The 18,959-nt window shown below is 29.7% G+C and overlaps 1 protein-coding gene across 1 annotated transcript; it reads right to left on the reverse strand.

Moving 5' to 3' along the window:
• Nucleotides 1-21: 21 nt before the first annotated feature.
• On the reverse strand, nt 22-18,499 carry LOC148302828 (epoxide hydrolase 4-like). Its single transcript, XM_088270955.1, has 6 exons — nt 17,840-18,499; nt 14,753-14,877; nt 10,698-10,810; nt 3,191-3,359; nt 2,337-2,497; nt 22-1,192 (listed from the first exon to the last, which is right to left on the reverse strand). Exons 1-6 carry the CDS (start codon nt 18,038-18,040, stop codon nt 918-920), a joined length of 1,044 nt encoding a protein of 347 aa, XP_088127081.1. The 5' UTR covers nt 18,041-18,499; the 3' UTR covers nt 22-917.
• Nucleotides 18,500-18,959: the final 460 nt, after the last annotated feature.

Below are 18,959 nucleotides of genomic sequence, written 5' to 3' on the forward strand. Positions count from 1 at the left end.
ATATTTAATTGAAAAAAACCATTTTATATTTATTTTTTTATTTATTGACAAAAGACTTTATCTCGCACTACATGTTTTTTAAAATAATATATAACACTTACATATATAGTAGATAATAAGGTACAATCAAAATATCTAACCTATTTGTATAATACATACAGTAAATGAATTTACAAAATGTATCAAGTCTTATAATTATAGGAAGGTGTTAAATATACAGTGTTTAGAACAATGTTTTAAATGTGTGTTTTTTTTAAACAATGAGAATGTTTCTAATGAGGTTAACAAACGCTAAATATTCCGGAATAACATATTAAAAATTCATAAAATATTTGTCTAATAATGAATAATTTTCAAATTATTATATTTTTAAATGTTATACCCACTTGTACAGAAACATTGATTTCCCATTTGAGTATTTCCTCATTTTTCACGATTTCAGCCTTCATTTCGTGATATATCTGGTGGAATGTAAAAATGTATCACATTTCAGTTAATCGTTATGCCCACTAACTTATCATTATCCCCACCCAATGATGCATAGGGCTCTGCATCGCATCGAAGCAGTGTTATTTTGATCGTTGATTTCGTGGAAGCAGTGATTAGTCTTGCGCAAAAATACTAATACGTATATTGCATTAAGAAGACTAGTTTTTAAGATCTATATATCAGTTGAGAGCAATAAACAAGACTCTAAATTATGTAAATCTAAATAGATACCTCGTGATAAATACAAATCCTAAGCGATCTAATGAAATTATCGTTTTATTGATACTTATCTTTGTTAAATCCAAAATTTAATAAAAAGGACATACGACATATTGCTAAATACTTATAATGTAAAATAATTTTTTTTTTATTATATTGGTACATATGCTGTCATAAATTTGAGAATTTCGTATACTACTTGTAATAAATTAAATTTCATGTAGATTCTTCCCTTCCAAGAAACTTCTCATCACACTGTTTACTTTTTGGGGATGATCTTGTTGAATAAAATGATTGGCATCTTTTATGCAATAAGTCTGTAGGTTCTCAATAGATCGCTTAGCCATATCTAAAAATACCATGCCAAGATAGTCGTCATTTTGACCGAAAAGCAATAGTCCTGGGGGGTATTGTTTCGGCGAGTTTTCCAAGTGAAGCACTCCACAGTTTGCCCTGTAGTAATTAATCGCGTGAGTTAAGGCTCCTGGAAAGGAAATACACTTGATATTAATATAAAATACATATATTCATTCTATAATTGGGTTTTGTAGGGCAGAAATTAGCCACTGACTCGGTTCATAAATCATGTTGTAGAGAGATCTCGTTTGCACTTATTCAGGGAGGCACAAAATTAACCACCCTATCGGAAGATGTTATAATTCTTGCAAATGGCGTTGTACGTCAGTCATATTTGACATTTGTGAACTAGACGGATGCAGTGTACAAGATTGATAAAACGGGCACAAATATGTATCAACACTGACAGAAGCCACATGACAGATATCATCCCTTCCACTGAACAGAAAAAAAATGTAAAGGTCCAAATAAAGATTTCCATTACTCTTTTTTTTATATAGCTAAAAAAAAACTAACTAACCATCACGCCGCTTCCCCGCAGGGGTAGGCAGAGAGAATAGAGCGCCACACCACTCTGTCCTTGCAAACATTCTTCGCCTCTTCCACGTTCATGCATCTCCTCATACATACCCGCCTATTGTTACGACTCCTAACCTGACCACTTTCAAGTATTTGGCATACCTGATCGTGCCATGTTTTTCTCGGTCTTCCTCTGCTTCTTTTCCCGCTAACATTCGCCTCATAAATTTGTTTTGCCGTTTTTTCCTCACTCATTCGTTCTACATGTCCAAACCATCTCAACACACCTTTCTTAATTTTATCGATAATGCTTATCTCAGCTTTGCATTCCTTCCTTATTTCACTATTCGTACATCTATCATACATCGTTTTGTCGCACATTCTTCTGAGAGCTAAAATGTTATTCTAAAAACAAATTGGACGATTAATTTTGCGCCACCTTGAATTGTAAACTGCAGCTGTCTAGTTTACAAATGTAATTGACGTACATTTGCAAAAAATAAAGCATCTTCCGATAGGGTGAATAATTTTGCGCCACCCTGAATACATACCTTGATTTGTATTATCATCACTCCTAAAATGTAAGTAGGTAGTTGACTGCGACTCATCTAGTAAGTTTATGGATAACTCTGTGGTAGGTTTTAGCCTTTTTTAATGCGTTATGAATTATGTTAAGTTGAAATAACATTACCCTTTCTTGTTTAATTGAACATATTTTTATTTAAATTATTTAATTAGATTTAAGTACTGACCTGGTTTAGAAAACACATACTTGAAGACTTCAATGTCTTCTTCGGTGACAAATCTCTTCGATGGATCAGAACCTTTCAAGGCAACGGTGTCAAATTTTTTGAAATCATTCATGGAAAGCCCTAGTTCAGGCAAGTACGGCATTTGGAAAAAGAAGCAATACCTGTAACAACACCATTAAGTATGAAATTAAGGAAAAAGGATATTTCACATTTACAGAGGAATATCCCGACCCATTCACATATTCAAGAAATAAAAAAAAATCGTTTTTCAAGAAATTAACAATAGAGTAAAACCTCGATTTAACGGACTAATTGGAGGGAGAGTGTCCGTTAAAGCCGATAGTCCGTTATAAAAATAGTTTTAAAATAAATCAAAAACCTTTTTTGAAAATATGATCACTGTATTATGAAATTCAATTGAATTAAATGAAATTAAATTGAATTGAAATTGAAAAATTGAAATTGAAATATAAATAAACAATACAAAACACAAACAAAATTCTATTTATTGTCTTCGGACACTCGTCGTGAAGTGACGTCGCTATTTGATTTTGTCGCACTTGCTTTCGGTAATTCTGCTTTGAAAAAGAAATCAAGTTTTGTAAGCACTTTTGAAGTTTTGAGACGTAATTTGTGATTATCTACATACATGCGGCGACACTTGAATTTAATCGTTTATGATATCAACAGGACGATTTCTTTTTTTATAATTTATTAATAAATAGAGGTCCGTTATATTGAGGCTATACTGTAGTATAATTTAACTCATTTCTGTTCAATATTTTTATTTTAAAAATACCACTTGAACATACCTACAATTATTATTATCTATTTATAATCAACGGCAAAATTACCACGACTTGATGAATTGTTTGGGGTGAAATAATAAGGATTTCGTCCAATCCTTGTGATACGGACAGTTCATAATGACGAAGGATTCAACCATATCCACGTGGAAGTCCATAAAGTTCCACGCTATCAGACCACCCCAGTCATGAGCTACCAAAGTAAACTTCTCACGACCTGAAAATAATAAAGGCTTTCAGTAAAACTTGCTACAACTGGCTAGATTTTAATATATTTTATAATAATTTGTTTCATTTAAATAGTCATGGATATATCGTAGTCGAACAGGAGAAAGACACCAACTAACAAAACGTAAAATGTTCAGGAGGGCCATTTAAGTCACTTTTGCTTGGCAAGAAAATAAATATCAATACAATTAGTCATTTTTATGTATTATACTTCCAAGTTTAAAATCGCTTTGGGATTTTTTCAGGCCTATATTAAGCTAGTAAGATATCAAAAAGTCAATGATCACGTTTTTGTAAAAAATGCACTTGGTCACTTTCTCCTGTATGACTACGATATATGAAGGGTACTTGCATTAATAAATAGTAGTAATAAAACCATCAAGATTGTAAATAAATCCCTTGTGTAAGGAGCCTACCGATGTCCATGTGTTTTTTATTTCGTTGAAATGATGTCATCAAAAACAGTTTAAATTAAAAAGCAAAGAAATCTGGTTTTGTTTAGGCGGCTAAATTGTAATTACATAGGAATTAGTAGGAACCGTATTTATTTGCTAAGATTGTCATTTTTGTTTTATAATCGAGTAAAATAATAAGTTATGCTTCAAATTGTAGGTTATTGCAAATGAAAATACAATGGACCATCGAAAAAAACGCCGCACTTCTAGATGTTGGCGTAGAATATAGTCACGGATCCAAGTTCAAGAAAAGCAAAAAAGCTCGTAAATGTTGTTTCACCGTGTCAAATTGAAAATCATTTAAATTAATGTAATAAAAATCCAATTTCAAATTGAATATCACATTAATTAATGTAATAAAATTCCAATTTCAAATTGAAAATCACTTTAATTTATATAATATATTTCCAATTTCAAATTGAAAATCACTGTAATTGATATATTGAATTTCCAATTTCAAAATGATAATCACTTTAAATAATATTGTAAAATAAGATTTCAATTTCAAATTAAAAATCAATTAAATTAATGTAATAAAATTTCAATTTCAAATTTGTTTTATTACTTATTTTATTTTCATTGCATAAGAAATATTTCCTCAAAATTGTAACATATGCCCGTTGTGTAAAATTCAACATATTTTAAATGAAATTATAAAACATTGTTATTACAAATGGTGCATATTATACAATGTTGTGTAAATCGAATTACATGACTAATTTGCTAAAGTTACGTGTTTGAGTTAGGAAGAATCCCCTACCTAGACATAGGAGTACCTACGAGTCGGTAAACGCATATTTAGTTGCTTCTACTTTCACTGTTATTTTCCTCAGCGAAAATTGAGTGAAATGTGCGCATCAGTTATAAAAATAGACGTAAATAAAGGCGATTAAATAATCATTTATGTAAACATTACGATTAAATAACATAACGGTGTGTGAGTAGTTCAATACATTTGATAAATGTTTATTAAAAAATGTATTCAATCATTGAAACACTCGGTACAACGCACAACAATTTTATAACGATAGGTGATAATGCATAGGTTGGAGATTTTTTTAAAGGAGTTGTATTGTTCCATGGAGCGAATGAGATTCAGAATATTAATAATAATATATGTACTTGATACAGATATTTATAACAGTAGTTATAGTTTTATACGACCATTTTATTTATTTTTTTATTACTTTTTGCAATAAAGTGCTCGCTAATTCGAACGCTCCGTAATCCGAAACACGCCGTAATCCGAACGATGCCAGTTTCAATAATTCTACCTTCTAAAGCCGTGAAAGCTTAGCCCTCAACTGGACTGAAGAAGTCGTCCAAAACACTAAGGAATTTATGGTTTTGAGACGAATGCGTGATTTAGCCCTTGAACACCAGTTAGGTTCGTTCATTCAAAGAAAACTGATTTTTTCAAGCTAATTACTTACTATAAAAACAAGATGACCTACATACTATACATGAATAAGCAGTGAGATATTTACAAGTATGTATATATATATATATATATATATATATATATATATATATATATATATATATAATATATATATATATATATATATATATATATATATGTATATATATATATATATATATATGTATATATATATAATATATATATATATATATATATATATATATATATATATATATATGTATATATATATATATATATAAATATATATATATATATATATTATATATATATATATACATATATATATATATATATATATATATATATATATATATATATATATATATATATAAATATATATATATATATATATATATATATATATATATATATATATATATATATATATATATATATTATATATATATATATATATATATATATATATATATATATATATATATATATATATATATATATATTTTTTTTTTTTTATTTATGTTTTTTTTTACTAAACCATATCGCTCCCTAGCATATGGAGTCCACAAACTGTCTCCAAATAATTTAATAATCCAAATAATTTAATCAATAGCAAAAAAATGCAAATCAAATAATATTTTACGTCATTATTTTGGTGAGGGCATAGTAGGATCATGTCGATGGTATATTATGCACTAAAGTGTAGATGTAGATGCAAAAACAATCCATAGTCTTCCGAATAACTTGCTCGGATGGACAACCATGTCGACCGTAAAATGGACGTAGTACACGATAAGTTATGATTTTCAAAATAAATTTGTACAATTTACAAGCGCTGTTCTGCCGTCAGTCTATTCATGGGGAAATGGCAAAACGTACTGACCACAAATCAACTGTCAACTGTCAAATTGACAGTCTGTAGAAACAATGTTGCCAGTTTAAAAACCAAACCTCTAAAAAAAAAACAACCTTTATATGCCACATACTAACTGTTTTTGGTTAATAGTATTACTACTTTCTTCTAAATATTTGATTATATTTTTTGCAAAGAAGATATTTAAGTACCTTCCGATCTACTCAGGTTGTTTATTTGAATGTACAATAGATTTTTGCATTAGTTTTCCTCTTGATTTGCGTATATTATAATATGCATTTGCCAAAACTAACGTGCGTTTAACCATCGCAATTGTACAGTCGGCCATTAAGAAAAATATATCCTAAAACGCAAATAAATTATTACGCGGTGATTCAATTCATACGTACTAATATGTTTACTTAACGGTACAGGCACACGTATTTTCCATACATAAACAAAAAATAATAAAACAAAAATTACTTATTTATCAAACTTGGCCTTGTACAGAATAAATGCATTCGTGAGCTTATTGCGATGAAGCCATATCTCCAAACCAACCAAAAACAGACTGAATATGTAGGACAGTATTCTTTCTTATGTGTGTGTGCATGTGTGTGAGTATGGATGCGTAAGAAGACGCGAGGATGGAGAGGAAGATGATCAATGTATTAATTTGAAATCAAACACAGATTTTTTGAGTCTACTAAGTTCTAGTAGACTCAAAAAATCTGTGTTTGATTTAAAATTAATACATAAATTAAAATGGAGTTCTACAAATTAAACGCCAAATCAATAAATAGGAAGATGATCCTTTATAGGAGAGAATATAACGGACCCTTGGGGTTCTACGGATTTCCAATGCTTCTTAAAGGTACAGCAATTTGAATGTGTCTAAATACTTGTTCGCGAATCTGGATAATCTCCTATTAGGAAATATTTGTCCATTATTTTTTGGAATCTCAACACAGAGGAGAAGAGAGAAAATGGAAGTCTGGGCATTTGCAAGGCTAAAATAAGAATTGAAAATGATGTTTTCATGCGTTTCTCAATTACGTGAATATAATTCAGGATTCGGACCTCACATAAAAATTAAAGAGTTTTCGCTTGATAAAAGCTATCCTCATCCCACCATAGATGGCTATTGTGAACTCGCGCATACTGTGCTAGGATTTTAATCTACATATTTAGAAGTTTCAAGAATTTCAGTAGTGTGGTTATCAATCATGGGTAGAATTGGTGAATGTTACACGTGTGACCAAGTCTATGACGGTCGTAAGTCCAGTAAATGCCCAGACTTCCATATTTTTCTTCATCTGTGATGAGATGTCAACAAATATTTTTTTGAAGGTCTGATTATGGTCAGAAAGGTACATAAAGTTCTCAACAAAATGTTTTAGTAAAAAAAAATATTGTTTATAAAACAAAAAATATTACCAATAATATAAATATCGCTCACTCCTTTCAACAACGTCATTAACCAAAAATTAACAATTTTCAGTTGTGCATGTTTTCGGAATGCCCAGAAAATTTACTGTATCCCAGCAAAAGCGGCATATTTTTAACTTAATATTTACCTGGCAGAAAGTGTTGTTTTTGTACTTTGAAGAAAAGGTATTGTTTAGTTATTTTTAAAAAAATACTAAATATTTTTCAAATGCAGAAAAAACATTCAGGTTTTACCTGAAAAGATCTGTAGCACAGTAAATAGTTCAATAAGTGGCTTGATATTTATTTTGAAAACATTTTATTATATTTTTGAACTTAAAAAACGATCTACTGAAAAATCTAGTTTTTTATATATATGACGTTGATGAATGGAGTGAGCGATATGTGAAAGAAATCGTTTATTTTTAAAAATATATTTTAAACATTATTATGATTTATTTTTAATAATAAATCATAATAATGATTTATGATTTATTAATATGGTACATTATTAAACCAAAAAGAAAGATTTTCTACTTAATTTGGTACAAGTTTATTTTCTCTTCATAAATATTCCCTGATTCTGACTAGTCGATCTTAAGGCTGAGATCTCGAACGTTCAAATAAGAACGCGATCGGCCGCGCTAGGAGTTAGACGAGTTAGACGATTTTTATATTTTGTTTAACTCCTTAGCTTTTAATAACTTATATTTTAAAAACCAAATATTTATTCCGAATAAAAACTTATTTTTTCAATACAAAAACGGTGTTTTAAGGTCTTACTCGTAAAAATATAATTCAGTTAGCGTCCGGTAACGTAGAGAGCCGGACATCAGGTCACGCCCATTTTATTTATTTTTTTATCACATATTGGATTTTTTTTAAGAATATGTATTGAAAAAATATTTTAACCCTTTTTTTTAATTCCTTATTTTTTTAATAACTCTTTTCTTTTTAAAAAATGTTTTTTTCGAAGAAAAATGGATTCAATACAAAAACGGAGTTTTAAGTTAAAAATTCAATTACGTTTTAAGTTGCTTAAGTTTAAAGAAAGTTAAGTTGCGATTTATCGTATACTGGGCCTTAAAAAATGGACAAGTATTCGATCGGTGCATTTCAAGTATTTACTCTATCGGTTTTTGAGCATGGCGAAAAATTGTTTACAAAAGCACCTGCAATATTTTCAAAAGTGAAACTCACAATACAAGGACATATACTGGTAAATAACAGTCGGCGTCAGCTTTTATCTGCTATCAGATACTTGGGTAATACTCAGAAGCCGGCCGGTAGGTACATTAGAAATCAATAATAAAAAATACTCTATCATCTCTTTGTTGTAATATTTTTGTCCGGCGTTTATGTATTGCGTATCAAAAACAAAACAAAGCGATATAAGACGTACCAGCTCAAACGATAAAATGTTTTTATCACACAAACGTAAACGTACCTATAGTGTTTTTAATAGCCACGCACACGGTGTATCTCGGTTCGATGTTTCTGTGTAAACACCCAACGCGACACGAACGACGCAATATCTCGGTGTAAACGCTAATACATCGACGCATTCGTGATTAGGGAATACAATCCCGAATTCCCGGAGGTTTTCTAGTCCCGTAGACTCCTGGATTTGGAAGGAAACGCCAAAAACGCGTGTTAAATAGTTTAAACTGAAGCGCTGAACAGTACAAATGTGCAATATCATCGAAAATTATATTTTCGTTATTCGATTTGGCAGTCACTTGGCATTTTTAATTTAAGCTTTACTTCGTAAATACTAATATTCCTTAAAATCAATTGTGTTACGTGTTGCGATGCATTCCGCATCAGTTTCAACTGTGTTTAAAAATGATCCAGAATGCATAGAAACACGTGTCACAATAGATTTTAAGAAATAGTTGTATTTTCCAAGTAAAACTTGAATAAAAAAAAATACATATTAATTAATAAAAATAAAACATACCATAAGTGTTATCGTAAGAATAGTACAAGATATTTCTTTATATTTATTCGATAATCGATAGTTGGACGAGACTGGAGGCGAAATCAGCAGGAACCTGCCTTCCATATAAGCAGAAAAGCAGTGCCTATCTTAACTTACCCGCGTGACATATAAAAACGCAACCAGTACCTACCTTACCTTACTAAGTAGTACCAGCTCACCATTCTGCCTACATGCCTCTACTGCCTATCCTTGTAAGTAGTACGTACCTAGCTTACCTTACTACCTACCTCTACTGCCTACCGCAATTAATTCTCTGTGCACGCCAGTGAATATCAGTATTTTCAATTTAAGCATATATTAATGAGTTTATATTTGTGAATATTGAATAAACTATATACTAATATTTTAAGCTAATTTTGTCTTGTTGTGTTTTTTTCCTCTCTTTGTCTCTCACATTAAATCTTGTTTATGTAGTCTTTTTTTTATTTTTTTATATTATCCCATTTTAAAAATTGCATATAGTTACGCCAACCTTGTATTTTTTAAACATAGACTCTGGCTGTAGTCTCGTAGTTCTCTGCCACACCTTGATTCCTATTTTTCATAATGGGCCTCTTAGGCCTGTATGAAATTGGAATCTTCGTGCAAGTAATAAAATCATAAATATCTATAAAAATTATTCAGTTCTATTTCTAGGTTAATAAAAGTCATTAAATCACATTTATTTGGGATAATCTATACGTATATTTACATTTTTCTCTTTATGTTCATTCTCCACCTTTTCAGCCTCATTTTTTTTATATTTTCAAACCTCTCTATGTTAGTTAATAAAATCCATAAGTTGTAGTGTATTAAATTTCTTCTTTATCTTCTTCTTCTGCTAAATGCAGGCCTTGTGGCCTGTTTTTAAGAGGGATTAGCCTCCTGCGATGTAGATTCCCAGCTGTCGATATATCCCTTTGGTGGTCTGCCCGGGAGTCGTCTACCTTCGGTTGGCGTACATTGCAATGTGGGGGTGTCTGGATGGTTCCATTATCCTCACATGTGCATTCTTCGTTGTCTTCCCCACCTAACAACGTCTTAGATCTCGCATATTTCTCTTGTATTCTCATTATTCCTGGTGTTCCTTATTCAATCTTATAGATTCTTGCCAGATATGCTTCTTAGAGTCTTAATTTCTGAGACTGTATTATATGTACTTACCCATATTCATGTTATATTAACATAAAATGTACATTTTTACTTACCTAGAGCCAATACAACCTGACGAATGTCTTCAATAATTTTTCTTAGTTTGTAATTAGACATGCTCTCAAATTTTTCAGATTCTCCAAAGCCCCTCAAGTCAATAGCCACAGCCCTGAAAAAATACATTTTTTTATATTACTTCTGTTGCCATAAAGATATAAGTAATATATTGTTAATTATTTACTAAATATTAACGTTATAAGGTACAACATGACATATAAGAAGGATTTCCCTATGTAAAGTGATTGTACTTAGATTGAAGCCTCTAAGTTGTAGGGGAGTGTTTGTTGAACTGGACCAGTTATAGAATGTTCCAGCTTAAGCGCGATAAGATTAGCGAAGTGAGTTTTGTTAATCCGACATTTTATATATATCAGGAAAGTTTTATACATTATACATTTGGTGTTAATTTGTAGAACTCTATTTAAATTTAAATATTAAATGTTAAAATCAAACACTGATTTTTAAGTCCATAACGAATGAGATTCGTTTAAAAATGCCATTATAAGGCGAAACAATGGTCATTTAATTTATATTTATGTGTTTTTCAACAATGAAATATAATTGAGTAGACTCAAAAATAGGTGTTTGATTTTAAAATTTAATATATTAATTATAAGTTTTTAACCATTTAACTGAAATTTCATTTTGAATAATTCTATGCAATCAAGTCGGATGTCGGGTTTTAATTCCTAAAGAATAATGTAACGGTAATACAAACTTAACCTGATTTTTGTTTATTATATAAATTCATTTATTCATATCTTTAAAACAATTAAAGTCATTATTTTACGTATCGACCTAAGATGTGTGAAAGTGGGCTGTGATATATTATATATATATATATATATATATATATATATATATATATATATATATATATATATATATATATATATATATATATATATATATATATATACAAATGTATATTAGATATGTCAATTGGCGCTCGCAAATGTGTCCATGCTTGGTCCTTTTTGTCCTCAATTATGTTGTCTGACTCTGTCTGACTCGCAGATTGTGACTAGGGTGGACTGAAACAATATGTACCCCCGCTTCACCTTCAACCCCCCGCGAATCGAGCACTTGTTTCCGATGGTTTTGTATGGAGTATTATCTCTATAAATAATTACCTAATTAATGAAATACTTATTTGATAAGAACGCTAAATTTGAACTCTTGCTACCATAAATTTATAATATTATAAATTATTGTTATCCATCATGTACTCACTGCAACTTACTTTTATGTCATATTGTAACTATGACGTAATTAACATAATTGATTACGAAAAGAGTGTTTCAAATGTTGTCGTTGGGAGGATGGGACGGGTGTTATAAAAATATTGTTTATCAATTGAATTCCGAGAACTTGGGATTTCTATTTATAATTTTTATGAAATGTTATATTTAATGATCTTTTTACACCAATGGTTTTTAGAAACGTTGAGAAATGAAATATTTTAAGCTAGTAAATAGCTCCTCTCGTGATCAGACATTAGGGTGAAGAATAAGGTTTTTTCTTTTTTATAGGAAAAATGCTTGAATGAATTCAAGCAGGAGTATTGTTTTTCATTAACGGACAAAAACAGTTTCTAGAAATGCATTTTTAACGAGTTGTAGGCTGGAAAAATTCATAAAATTTTGTTTCGCCTTGTGACATTTTTATAATTCAATTTCTCAATTAAAAACCAATGAAAAATAAAAAATGTAAATTGCAATTTAGAGCAATTCGTGGAGAACTAATTTTTCTCATTTATAATCCGTAAAACCAGGGCTTTTTTAAGACAAAAAAATTTTATTCAAATATCACTTTAATAAAATTTGAAGCAACTTTTCCTATCATTTCATGATTAAATAAATAAAAATTGTAAAAACGTTATAGCAAAAATTGTTTCGTCCAATTAACTTTGAAAATATCCGTAAAAAAAGGTGTCGGAACGCTATTCCACTGCGTTATATGGAAAAAAGCCCTGCACTGCGTATAGTTATAAAAAAATATATATTTTTAATATTAAAATAATTTCTATAGTCAAAAAAATAATACACCGCCACAAGAAATTTATTTCTAATCACATACACTTAAGAATAAATTCGTTCATCTGTTTAATTCATGTTTTCGGGATGGATTTAATTTAGTTGTTGGTAAATTTACACTTCATAGTTATTTATTGGTTCTTTTCCTCAAAACTGGTCCAATCATTGATTTTTAATATAACGTTAAAAAGAAAAACGTGTTCTTATAATATTCACGTGTTTTATAATTATCATTTTTATATCAATTTTTGTACGCTTGTTTAACGTTTTCAAAAATATCGGCCAAGAATCGAAAAAAGTTTAATAAAAAGTAATTATTTGCAAAAATGACAAAAATCAAATGCCAATGTAATGTTTTTTTAATGAAGAAAAGAGTAGAAAATGTGAGGAAATTATGGAGTTACCTATATTTTTTCTCACTGTCGTTAGAAACTTAGAAACATTTAACGAAACGGGGCGGATTATATCACTGTAAGCCTATAGGATATATAAAGAAAAATAATGAACTGAAAAATATTATCTTAAATGGTTGAATTGCAGAATATAGTGACAAGTGGGTGAAGACTTAAGTCATTTAATTTTTTGTGCATATTTTTCAATAAAATGTCAAAATTTTACCAAGAACTCGAATATCGTAATATAAGTCACACACATAAAATATTTGCAATCAAATTTACGTCCTCAAAAATATAAAATAAAACAACAAACTAGACAAAAATATCAAAATCTTTTAGTACACAACCATGATACACGATTTACACACAACGAAGGTTTGATAGTCCCAAGAATAAACAATAAATATGGGAGTCGAACACAGCAATACATCGTTCAGAACATTTTTAATTTGTTGCCGACGGATGTTAGAGGTCAACATAAAATAGGGAATAAAGGCGAAATAAAGGAATGAGTAAACGATCAAAAGTTAATTTAATGAAAATTGTAAAATGTGTTATATTTATATTCTTATTAATTTTTTCTCTTTTTTGTATGTTTATTAGGTTAAAATGGTTAAAAACAAAAAAATTTATTAAAAAAGAACTCCACCGACAAGACACACAAGCTGGCTTGGTAGGTCTTTGGAAAATATTTTTTTAAATACGTTTAAAATTGTGATTTAAATAAATGTATACAATTGATGTTAATAAAAAATTTAAAAAACATGTATAATGTTTTTTTATTTTTTTTATTTGACCAGTGACTGAAATCCATCGTTACCGACGTCTTCAGACTGGTGGGAGGCTAGACACAATTCCATGTTATATCCACAGTAAGGCAAGGACCATGATTTTATATCATTTTACACGATTTTATTTAATAAAACTATACTAAATTCTACTTAAAGCCCTAATGTTATTATTATTATATTACAGTACTAATTTCATTAAATATAAATTCATTCTGTAATAAAAATTATATAAAATCAGGTTTTTCAACCCCTGTATTGTTTTGCAAATAACTTAGAATGTTGTGTTTTCTCCCATTAGTCTGATGATGTCGGTGACAAGGAAACTTGGTCACGGGTCAAAGAAAATAAAAATGCAAACAAAACCACGTCATAGTTTATATTATTTATAAAAAATACAATTCAAATATTGAATGAAAAAATCAAACACTGATTCTTCGAGACTACTAAATTGTATTTTATTGTTAAAAACACATAAAATTATATTTGTGACAATTGTTTATAGTTGTTTTGTAAAATGTAAATTGCAGTTTCATCAAGAAATGTCAGTAAAATACTTAAATCTTCTACAATACGTTAGCTTGATGTGATGTTCTGATGATGTAGCCTAGATAAAGAGCATTTTGAGTGTGTTCAAATACTTGTTCACGAAATCTGGATTATCTCCAATTAATTATGGGTCGTCAGCCCCGTAAATGCCCAGAATTCCATATTCTTCTTCATCTTTGATGAGACGTCAAAAATTAATAAATAGAGATAGACCATTATTTTTATGATTTTGTATGGAAAACTATTTGCAATTGCAGAAATATATGATAATTTCGTCTCTTACCAATGGTCCTTTGAAAATTCTCGAAGTTGATATCTCCACGAGTACCAGAACTCTGGAAATCCGTGGACGAAGAGCATCAAGGGTTGATTCCTGTTACCGCTTTCTACATAATGAAGACGAACGCCCTGAAAGTAATGGCAATGATATTAAAATAAGAAGTTATAAGTAGCCATGTCTAAAATTAATATAAAACTCCAAAGACTATGTCGATGCTAAAATTCTATAAACCAGTGCTCCGCAACCAATGAGGCGTGAACCGGATAAATTATATACCGGATTATAGCGCCATTTTCGTAAAAGACTACCTCAAGAGCGCTTAAACAGATATGGATTGTGATATAAAAATGATAACGATAGGTTAAAAAAATATATTGAAGAAGTGAAGAAGTCTGAAGGGAAGAAAGTGGATACGTCGTATTATTGCGCATTCTTCTCGATCTACTTAGGCTGGAGCTTGGCCAAGATGTTCGGCAGGATGCCTCCCTGAGCGATGGTAGCGGTTATGGGTGTGCCACGGTCAAATTCAATGTATTTGACACTTTAAAATTTTCACCATGTATTTATTACGCAATGACGAACTATTTTTCATAATATCGTCTATTTTTCAATATGTAGCATAAAATAATAGTTATTATAATTTTAAAAAAATCAATGGTCTATAAATTTTACCTATATATTTTAGCTTTTGGTGTGCCGCGGAATTCTAGGAGGAATTTCGGTGTGTCGTAGATAAGAAAAGGTTGCGGAGCACTGATATAAACATCATTAGTCTGATTGTATAAGAGATTATGCATGTATGCATATGACAGGAAAATATAATAATAGCTGAAATATTTTTCAAATTTCCCTCTATCCCACCCACGCCCAAATGATACATAGAGCACCCAACTCGTATACGCGATGTTGACATGATAACATGCATGATGAGCAGACGTATCCTCCAACTTCTTAGAGTTGGAGTAGAATATATTGGGTGGGATGCAGATGAGGAAAGTAAAGGAAAACAGTTAAAGTACTTCATTTCTACTATGTAGAATAAGAAGACGTTTCTAGAGAAATCATGTGGGAAGAGCATGTTCAAATCGAGTGGTGAGAATATCAGAAGACAGCAGCACAAGAGGTAACAGACCCCCAGGAAGACCACCTAAACGACGGAGAGTTAGCTGGTCTTCCACCTCCCAGGAGCGGACCAGAGAGTAACAGGACACAGTCCAAACTAAAGAAGAAGAAGATTTTTTACTAAATGGGAAAGGATACTCTATTACATATTAATATTCTACTAAACAACGCAGAGATAAATTGTAATCTTATGGAAAAGTATACCTGCCTATCCTTTAAAATAAATAACATCAAAGTGGTATTTTTCTGTCCTAGATTTTTTAATGCTGTGGGAGGTCCTTGGAAGATCCATTGGTACATAAGGGATAGGGACAGGTTGTTTATTTTAACACAATAGTGAATTTGGTGCGGTTTAGACCTACGCACTACAAAAAAAGGTTGAAGGAATTACAAAACAAAAAATATGGAAATAATGTAACCTAAGAATGTCCTGGGTCGAATTCCTTTCGGAATTTAATGCTTTGTAGTGTAGACAATTTTAACCTTAAATAAAAAGGTTAAATTATGTTTAAAAATATATATTTCTAAACCATTAATTTGCGGAAAATATTGAAAGCTGATAACCGGTTTTAAAATGCTAAAACTGTTAGAAATTATAGCCTGACAAAGCTGCCATTTGCCAGAAAATCCGTTTAAAAAACTGAGAAATTTGAAATTTATTGAACTTAAAAAATAATTAAATACGTGTTTCCTGTATATTGCACGTATTATATATGTGGATCTTCTGCAAGTAGCTACAAATGTTTATATATATATATATATATATATATATATATATATATATATATATATATATATATATATATATATATATATATATATATATATATATATATATATATATATATATATATATATATATATATATATATATATATATATATATATATAAATATATATATATATATATATATATATATATATATATATATATATATATATATATATATATATATATATATATATATAATTTTATTTTTTTTTTTCGTGGACGGATTTAATATGTAAAATCGGTTTTTAATCGATGAATAAATTTTTTGATTGCATTGAGTCCAAGGTGTATCTCTGTTGCACATTGCATTTTTATCGGTCTTAGATTAGTAAGTAATCAGATAAGCGATAAAATACTTTTTTTTATGAATATTGAAATTAGTACAAATAAGCAAATGTAAATAGCCCCTGACACAATTAATTTTAAAAATGGGGCTATATGAATCAGCCACATATGATTAATTTTTTTATTATTATTTATTATTGTTATTTCCATTAGGTATCCGTATTATGTTAAATTATTAGAAAATTATTCAATGTTGGCATTGTAAGATGTAATGAAAAACGTAAAATGTCAAAAGTAATTAGGTGTCACAAAAATTGCATCAAAAATTCTGTCATTTTATACTTTAAAGTAAATTGGAATAGAATAAAATCAAATTTATGACTCTTATTACTCACTTATTATTTAACTTTTATCACTAATTTACTCACTAATTATCTTGCTTTGGGGATATGTCGATACTGCATATAATGAAAAATAAAATAACTATACAAGTAGCAAAATAATTTTCACAAAAGTAATCAAATAATGTAGAGCTAAATCTACATATGCTCGATTTAAATATATCGTAATCCTTGAATTTTTTTACAGTAAAAAAAAAACATTTTATTTGAATTAAAACAAAAGTTTTTTTGTTGTTTCTGTGATGCTATGTTTAATAATAAGGTCCAGTACATGTTCTATGATGTTCCATGATAATAAAAATACATATTTTTATTATCCCGTACATGAGAAACATAAACTTTAAGTTAGTAAACTCACAAATAATATAATACTTTAATTAAATAACAAGATCAGTATATATTCAGCAAAAATTTTAAAATTGATTTAAACAATCTCAATTGACAACAAAATAAATTAAATACGTAATCAAACATTTTTTATCTGGCTATAAAAAATCATCTGTAGTTTACCTGCAGCTGCATGAACCCATGCGATCCCCAAGACGGGTCCAAAAGGCATTGCGGAGGCTTCTCCCTGTTTGTTATCCTCCAAAATGGATTTTTCGGATGCGTTATTGCGTAAAAAAAAATCCAGCAACAAAAACCAATACTGTATATTAATGTAAATACATAAATAATGCACTTAAACAAAAATAACACCACAATATTCATTTTGAAGATATTTTTTTTTTTAAATATTACTTCACAATTGAAATGTTTGGATATTCGTATTCGAGGTGTGATCTCGTTATGCACACGATTTATTTTTTAAGAGTAACAAGATAATTTCTGTAATAATTGGAGATAAAAATGGTATGTAAAATATTCAAGGCGCAACCAAAATGTGGTCTACATTATATAAACGTATCGGATCCAATATATTATTTTCCACATAAATAATAATCGATTATACTTTGTAATTTTTTCGTTTTTCTCAAGTTTCACTTGTTTAACTTTTAATAAACGAGTACTCGATCGATTTATTTTTTTCAAAAATGTCTGCTCGATTTTGTTTACAAATAAACTAGTTCGCGTGTATGCCCGAACCCGTGTGCCGCTCGCTGGAGGGTGACACGTGAAATGAGCAGAGAAATTTGCAATCGCGAAGTTGTAGGCGAAGAGGGTAACAGTGCTAGTGGAGGGAATCGTCGGAAGGTGAGGATAATACAATACAGGTATACCTCGCTCAGTCCGGCACCGATCAGTCCTGTTTCATAATCGGTTCACTCGAGGCATTCTTTTCGATACGACGCTAGAACGGTGCTGCGTAATCGTTTATTTTTTCCGTGTCTTTTATAATATTATGAAAGTAAAAGTATCAGACGAAAAACATATTTATTTAGACTAATATTTCGACCTTCTTATGCACAATTTCGTAACCCACAAACGCACAATTTATTTCTTGCGTATCTCTTTATATCTTTAGTTCCATCGAGCTCAAAAATATCAAGCAAATCGGGAACTAAATATATTTCAATCCTATTTTAAAATTACATATTGTGGCTTTCGATCATATACGTATTAGGAATCGATGTATTTTGTAATTCAAGTACCTTCCAAAAACTTATTTATGTAATTTAATATGTATCAT

This window comes from Brachycentrus maculatus, unplaced genomic scaffold (assembly GCF_059751285.1).
Source record: "Brachycentrus maculatus isolate JH-2025_06_01 unplaced genomic scaffold, ASM5975128v1 h1tg000405l, whole genome shotgun sequence".
In the NCBI taxonomy this organism is placed as follows: Eukaryota; Metazoa; Arthropoda; class Insecta; order Trichoptera; family Brachycentridae; genus Brachycentrus; species Brachycentrus maculatus.

Excerpts from the sequence above, each read along its gene's own strand:
- LOC148302828 (XM_088270955.1), bottom strand. The coding sequence starts at position 18,040 with ATGAATATTGTGGTGTTATTTTTGTTTAAGTGCATTATTTATGTATTT. Across the intron at positions 14,878-17,839 it reads ATGGGTTCATGCAGCTGCAG|GGCGTTCGTCTTCATTATGT; the intron begins GTAAACTACAGA and ends CATTACTTTCAG. Across the intron at positions 10,811-14,752 it reads GAATTTTCAAAGGACCATTG|GGCTGTGGCTATTGACTTGA; the intron begins GTAAGAGACGAA and ends GTATTTTTTCAG.